This window comes from Lycium ferocissimum, chromosome 6 (assembly GCF_029784015.1).
Source record: "Lycium ferocissimum isolate CSIRO_LF1 chromosome 6, AGI_CSIRO_Lferr_CH_V1, whole genome shotgun sequence".
Lineage (NCBI taxonomy): Eukaryota > Viridiplantae > Streptophyta > Magnoliopsida > Solanales > Solanaceae > Lycium > Lycium ferocissimum.
This window is the reverse complement of record NC_081347.1, coordinates 51,297,173-51,304,768: the sequence shown is the minus strand read 5'-3', so window position 1 is coordinate 51,304,768 and position 7,596 is coordinate 51,297,173. Positions and strand designations below refer to the sequence as shown.

The window sequence follows — 7,596 nt, the reverse complement described above, 5'->3', positions numbered from 1 at the left end:
TGTGAGAGAGTCCTTAGAAAAGGTGAAGGTGATTCAAGCTAAGCTTCTGGCAGCACAGAGTAGTTAGAAGGAATATGCGGACCGTAAGGTCAGAGATCTTGAGTTTGGAGAGAGAGAGCAAGTGTTGTTAAAAGTCCCACCCATGAAGGGTGTGATAAGGTTTGGGAAGAAGGGAAAGCTTAGTCCAAGGTACATTGGACCGTTTGAGATCCTCAAGCGTGTGGGGAGGTAGCTTACGAGTTGGCTTTACCTTCGGGTCTATCAGGCGTTCATCCGGTATTTCACGTTTTGATGTTGAAGAGGTACCACGGCGATGGTTCCTACATAATCTGTGGGGATTCAGTTTTGCTAGATGAGAATTTGACATATGAGGAAGAGCCTGTTGCTATCTTAGATAGGGATGTTCGCAAGTTGAGGTCCAAGAAAACAGCCTCCGTGAAATTTCAGTGGAAGAATCGTCTGGTGGAGGAAGCTACTTGGGAAATAGAATCTGATACACGTAGAAAGTATCCTCAGTTTTTCACCGAGTCAGGTAACTTCTCCTAGATTCCTCATCTGTGTCCGTTCAGGGATGATCAGTATTTTAATTGGTATCTGGTGTAACGACCCTTCCAGTCGTTATGAAAAATATAGGATCACCCCCCCCCCCAAATAGAACCTTTCTGAGGGTAGAACGAGCTAATAGAAACTCGATTGTAAAAGTCTAAGAATTGAAAACTTCACTTGTTTGTGATTGTTGCTTGATTGTGTTGAGTCCATCGGGGGGTGATGTAGAAAACTAGAACTCCGTTCTGAATTCCAAGGCCACGGGTGGATTCGTATGGTGTTTTATGTTTATGTGCATGTTTTCTTTGTGTTTGTGAGGCCTCAGAGGAAATGTTGGGTGATAGAGTGAAAAACTAGAAAAAATTGCGAACTTACTGCCTAAATGGTACCGCTGCGGCGGGGTGGGTACCGCTATGGTGGCACCGCTATAGCGGTGAGTCCCTCGCCGCAAGCTGTCAATCCTGATCGATGTGTCCGCTGTGGCGGGCAATGGCCCACTATGGCGATGCCGCTATAGCGAGATGTGGCCCGCCATAGCGGCGACCGTACTTCTTTTAGTCCACTATAGCGGGCACTTGGCCGTTATAGCGAGACCGCTGCAAAGATTGAATTGACTGCCGCAGCGGTCGACGGGAGCAAAATTTTGAATTTTAAACACTTAGTTCCAAATTCTTTATTCATAAAACTCCAACACAGTTCCCCACAAACACCTAGGGCAAATTTCCAAGCTAGGGCAAGAATACTCTTGAGAGGTAAGTCTCATCCATCCCTTTCAATCATTATGTATAATCTTCATGATTATCATCCTTTTTACGAGTCTTCAATGGTGAATTAGTAATAGTAACCCTAGAACCTAATAGACCTTCTATAATTGATGGGTTATGATTGTTACCACTTATTTATTATCTAATGGCTTGGGTAACTCCTGCTAATCATAAATTGAACCATTAAATCGATGAACTAAGTGAATTGAGACTTAGGATTTTATAAAAATAGTAGCTTGACCATGGAAACTACTTGTAATTGATGTTTTTATTAAGTATCTTTCATAAATTGATGATTAGTGGTCACTAAGGACTTTGTTAGGTTGTGTTACACCTAGAAATCATTCACCCATGGGAATAGGGCTAAAGGGAAGGGTGTTCTTGAATTTATTTCGTGACTAGAGTAACTATGACCCATTGATCATTCTAATTTCTAGACTTTGAGCGTTCCGAAGCTTTATGGAAGGGAAAAGCTGTAGCAGAGTGATTCGCGTTGTTCCAGCTATACGTTTGAGGTAGGTCATGATCTACTTGAGTTAGACTTTGATTAGTTGATTGCAGGTGTTGTGAATTCCATAGGAGAAAGCATGTCTAGTCTTCATGCATGGTGTGAGTTGTTGAACAGCTATATGCAATTGGTTGAGTGACTGTGTGGGCTTCGTGCCACTATTCATTATGTTAAACCTATAGTTTGATTTTGTTGCGATGGGAAGTTAATACGATCTTCTCGGTGAAATTGTGATACAAAATGATGATTGAGCATAGATAACAAAAGGATAAGAAATACTAAGGTATACATATATACACGTGAAAAGGCACAAATGTGACCTAGATTATGGGCTCGTGGTCTGAGGTTTATTCCTAAAATGAGTGGTACATGATGTGGACCGCGTCCGAGGTTCTTTTCGGAGCGAAGGATTTATGGCTCAGGTCCGATGAGTATCCGGAATGAGTGGTACATGGACACCATGGGTCCCCTGCAGGTCATGACTACTTAGCAATGACATCATTTAGCATGTGTGTACAGTGAGTATGTGGTTATTGTTGATGGACTTGTTCACGTTTGTTGTTTCTGTTGATTTGATTCTTGATATCATTGGGTGACTTGATTCGTGATTATCCTTGGTTGACTTGTTGTTGGATTATTGATTTCGTGTTGTTGGCTAGCTTGTTTGTTTTATTGATTTTATGATGTATGCATGATACTAATCTTAGTCGTCTTATGATATCTACCGGTACATAGTGTTTGTACTGATACTACCTTGCTGCATTCTTTTGAGTGTAAATTATGATCTAGAGACTGCTACCCGTCCTCATATCTAGCGTTGAGGCCGTTGCTGATAGATTTAGGGTGAGCTTCTATCCATGCCAGGCCGCCCGAAGATCTTCTTTTATGATGTCTATTTCCTACTCCAGACATTGTGGTTATTTGTTTAGACAGTTTTCATTCCTTAGACATATTTTAGATTAGAGTCCTTTTACGGTGACTTTCGAATTTTGGGATTTGTAATAGTTAGAACTTCCGCATTTACTTCATTGTTTTATGGCATGACTTATTTTGATTATCTTGTGCTTGAATGGGTAATAACCGATTGAATTGGTTAATATTAATATGGACTTGAATAGATGACTTATGTGTTGGTTTGCCCACTAGGAGTTAGTGTGGATGCCAGTCATGGCGAGTTGGGTCGTGACAGGTCCCTAGCTTGTAGCATGTTCTTCCAATTCTGAGAACCATATTTCTATTGAACAATTACTGCATTTTCCTTTTTCAGTACTTATTGCTAAGAAAAGAACTCCATAAAGATGGACCTGTCCTAAATTTCCACCAAATCTTGCAATATAGAGCCATTGAAACATCATGTAAAGATCTAAAACGCAGCCCCTCTTCTTTTTTTTGGAACACATAGATGTGTCCAAGATGCCCAGTGTCTGCTCTTTCCACCTATAGTATTACTTTAGAAAAATTGTGCAAAAATTCTATGCATCTGCTTGATGACCCCATCAAGAGGGTTTAGAGCAGAAAGTAAATGAATTGGCATTCCTTGTAGCACATGTTTAATCAAAACTGCTCTCCCACCAAATGATAGCATTTTCCCTCTCCAAGATTATAACTTGTTCCTTATTTTAGTCAGAATAGGAGCATAAAATTCTATCTTCCCCCTGCTATAAAAGATAGGACAACACAAATAGACAAAAGGGAATTCTTTTCTTTCTTTCCCTGTGACAACCTCCACTATGATCTTGATATCCCCTGGCACATTATTATGCATGTAGACTCAAATTTTTTCTTTATTAATCTTTTGCTCAGAAGTTTCCTCATACTTTCTAGAAGTTCCATGATTAATTGCAAAGACATCACTTCAGCTAAAGAAAAAATTATCATATCATTTGCATATGCTAGATGATTCACCTTAGGACTCCATTTAGGCAACCTAAAACATCTAAATTGTGGTACCTGATGTAAATGATTTAATTTCCTTGTTAGAACCTCTACAAAGAAGAATAAATAAAGTAGGACATAGAGGATCCCTTGCTTAACCTTTCTTGAAGATTGAAAAAATCCATGTTTCTACCCATTGATGAGTATAGAATACCAGTTATTGCCAATGATTCTAAACACCATATCAATCAACCTTTCTCAAAAACCCATCTGTCTCAATACTTTTGTCAAAAACAACCCGGCAACTCTATCATATGCCTTTGCCATGTCCAGCTTTAAAACTACATTAGCTGTTTTTGTTCTCAGCCTAATGTTAGAAACAATTTCTTGTGTAAGCAGTATATTCTCCACTATGCTTCTCCCCTTAAACAAAGCCAGCCTGATTAAGGGATATAATTTCTGATAATCCTTCCACCAGTCTTTCATGAATTAATCTTGAAAAAATCTTATTCACAAAATTACTCAAACTAATTGGCCTCATATCAGAAAAGGTATTAATTAATTCCTTTTTTGGTATTAAAACCAGATTAGTATGAGTTATGAATCTAGGCAGTTCAACTCCATTGAAAAAATATCTCACCATATTCGTAATGTCTTCCCCAATGATGTCCCAAAGATACTTAATAAAGTAGACCTGTAAAACCATCTGGCCCAGCCGCACTTTCTCCATTTAGGCTGAAAACAACATTTTTAAGTTCTTCTTTAGTTGGTAAGTCTATGATCCTATTGTTTTTTCTTCTGAGACCATTTTGGGTACATGATCCAAAATTTCAAAACTAACAGGATCATCTTCTTTGGTAAACTGCTTCTCGAAGAAATTAATAGCTTCATCTGCAATTCCATCATTATCCTCAATCCAATTGCCCTTCTGATCTTGAATTCTCTTAATTTGTAACCTCTTCCTTCTTCCCTGAACATAAGCATGAAAAAACTTTGTGTTTCTATCTCCATCATTAAACCACTGCATGCCTGCTTTCTATTTCCAAAATTGCTCCTCTAAGTGCAAGAACCTATTGAGATCAGCCTGTACTCTATGTAGCTTCTCTCTATTATGTGGAGTAGGCTGCAGTTCAAATTGTATCTCATGCACTTTTATAAAATCTTCCAAAGTCTGAATCTCCTAAAAAATATTCCCAAATGTAGACTTGGTCCACTGACTCAGAGCTACCTTAACCTTTTTCATTTTGTGATGAAAAAGTGTAAAAGGATTTGCCATGAAATCAGTCTCCCATTGGACCCTAACTGTATCCAAAAAAGAATCATTCTTAGTCCAAAAGTTAAGGAACTTGAAAGGTTTCTTAATTGGATTTGTGGTTCCAGTATAAGAAACCAAAAGAGGGGAATGACCAGATCCAGTCCTAATCAAATAATTCACTTCAATTCCTGGATATAGACTTCGCAAAAATTGGTTTCCAAAACATCTGTCCAGTCTTTTAAATATACAGTCTTTACCATTTTGCCCATTCCACCATGTATACTTACTTCCCTTAAAACCCAAATCTGTTATTCCACAGTTTTGGATACAAGATAGAAAGTCTTGAACCTCATTGAGTCTTACTGGTAAACCCCTATATTTCTCTTCTTCTGAAGTTATTACATTATCTCCACCTATCATCCAAGGTTTAACCAAATTGTTTGCGTACTATTCCAAGCTTCCCATAACTCTAATCTCTCCCTTTTAGTACACTTTGCATATATAACAGTCACTACCAAATCCTCCTGTAAGTTCTAATTCTGCAACTTGATAGTAATATGTTGTACATGATCCTCTATGATAGTTACTTCAAATACTTCATCCACAAAAATCCATATTTTCCCTTAAACATTCACCAAAGTTGTATGCATGCCCAGTCTTCTCTTGTATCCGTCAATATTGACTGCATCTTGAAAAGGCTCCATAAGCCAAATAAAACCAAAATTGTATTGTTAATGCATCTTTATTACTTTTTGAAATGCTTCCATAGTATTCACACACCTGATATTCCAAATTAAAGCATTCATCATTAAAAAATTTCTTTATTTATGGCTCTTCTAGTCTGATATCCACCTATTGTGGGACACTTGTATCTCTTTGAGTCTTTTTCTTTCCTCACCCTGCTCCTTTGAAATATTTTGGAGACACATCCCCTTCTCTCATTGCATCCTGATAATGTAACTCCAAAGATTGGCCATCCAAATCCTTTGATCTTTGTTGATTTTTTTCCTTATGCTGTTGATCATGCTCCTTGGATTGAGAAACAAGTTGCATGTTTTCCTTGTTCTCATTGCCTACAAAATTAGCTTTTTGCCTGTTGTTACTTTCCTGCCCAGTATTCACCTTCTCGGTTTCCCTTTGATGTTTCTGTTTACTAGTGTTGTGTGTCTTGTGTGCCCCAGATCCATATATCATTTGTTTGTTAGTACCCTTATGCTGACTATTATTTCCAAGAGTACTTATTCCTTCTTATTGTATTATGCTTTGTGATTTGTGACTACTTGCTGGTGATTGCATTTGCCTTTCTGCATCTTTTGTATCACTCGTACAATCTGCAACTGCATCATTCTTCTCCCCTTTTATATTATCTCCCTCTTCTGCCTATTTAGCATATGCCTCATCTGATTCCAATTGATTGTTCCTGCACTCCTCAATATTGTGGTTCTCATTGATTGTTGCCTGTCGTATTGAAACACTAGTTGGAATCACCTCTTTTGTATTTGCTTGTTCAAATTTTGTTCCTTGCATTGTATTGATTTCTTCTTCATGTGTTGCAGACCTGCTGCATGCAGTTGCCTCTTTTTCATCCTCTATGCTTGTCTCTACGTCATTGTTCAATTCTGCAAAGGTATTACTAGTCTCCATCTTGTCTCCAACTTTGCTTTTGTCCTTCTTTTCCACTTCAGCCACAATTCTTCCAGATTTGTCTTTGATGTATTTATTTCTCATTTGCATCCACTCCTGTTTACCATAATTGTACCATCCATTCTTCCTTTTGTTAGAATATCTATTCTGACTCTCTGCTACAACAATTTTAGCATTTTCTTTCCTGGTTCCCTCTCTATATTGCATCTCCAATTCAGGATCTACATTCATGCTCCCCATGCCCTTGTAATTTTCAATGTTTACAGTACTTCGGCAGGCAATCATAATTTATTTTCACCCATTTTGATTTTACTTCACCAGCGTTCTCATCTTCTTCTGATATATTTTTTTTAAAACGCTTTTTTTTTGTTGATATGTTAATTCTATAAGGAAGATTTGCAACTAAATCCACTTTAACTTTCACCTTTGCACAGCTAGGTCTGGTCCTATTTGCAGTTGCCAGATCTATAGTTAGAGGCTTACCCACAGCAGAAGCCATGGAGAAGACAGCCTCTTTAGCAAAAGCGTTAGGACGTAACTCTGGAAAACTAATCCAAGCTATTGCTTATGAAGTTTCCTGCTTTGGATTAAACCATGGATCCCAAATGAGAGGCCTCATCTGGCAGTATCTATCATGCACCTTCAAATAATATGCCGGAGTTGACATCATTTTGACATAATCTTTAAATAAAGATAGCCTTATCAAAATATGTGTAACACCTCAGACCTTCAACTAAGCTTTGACCAAGATTCTAGACTTAGAAAATTAGACGGAAGCTCTAGAACTGGAAACTGGAAATTTCATGTCAAGTACAGGTCGTACTTCAAGTGTAAGATCCAAGCGCGGGACGCACTTGGAAGGACAGGACGTACTCCTGTCCCATTCTTCAACAGGAAAAATAGTTACTCACTGGAAATTGACATTCCAGGTACGGGCCATAAGGTGCGGCCCGTACTTCAAAGAACAGGACGTACCTGGTACCCGTACTTCACCAGGGAAATTA

The 7,596-nt window shown here is 38.3% G+C and overlaps 1 protein-coding gene across 1 annotated transcript; it reads right to left on the bottom strand.

The window, feature by feature from the left end:
- Positions 1 to 3,951: 3,951 nt before the first annotated feature.
- LOC132061371 (uncharacterized) lies at positions 3,952 to 5,368 on the bottom strand. Its single transcript, XM_059454203.1, has 3 exons — positions 4,922 to 5,368; positions 4,535 to 4,663; positions 3,952 to 4,116 (listed from the first exon to the last, which is right to left on the bottom strand). The coding sequence occupies exons 1-3, from the start codon at positions 5,366 to 5,368 to the stop codon at positions 3,952 to 3,954; spliced, it is 741 nt and encodes a 246-aa protein (XP_059310186.1).
- Positions 5,369 to 7,596: the final 2,228 nt, after the last annotated feature.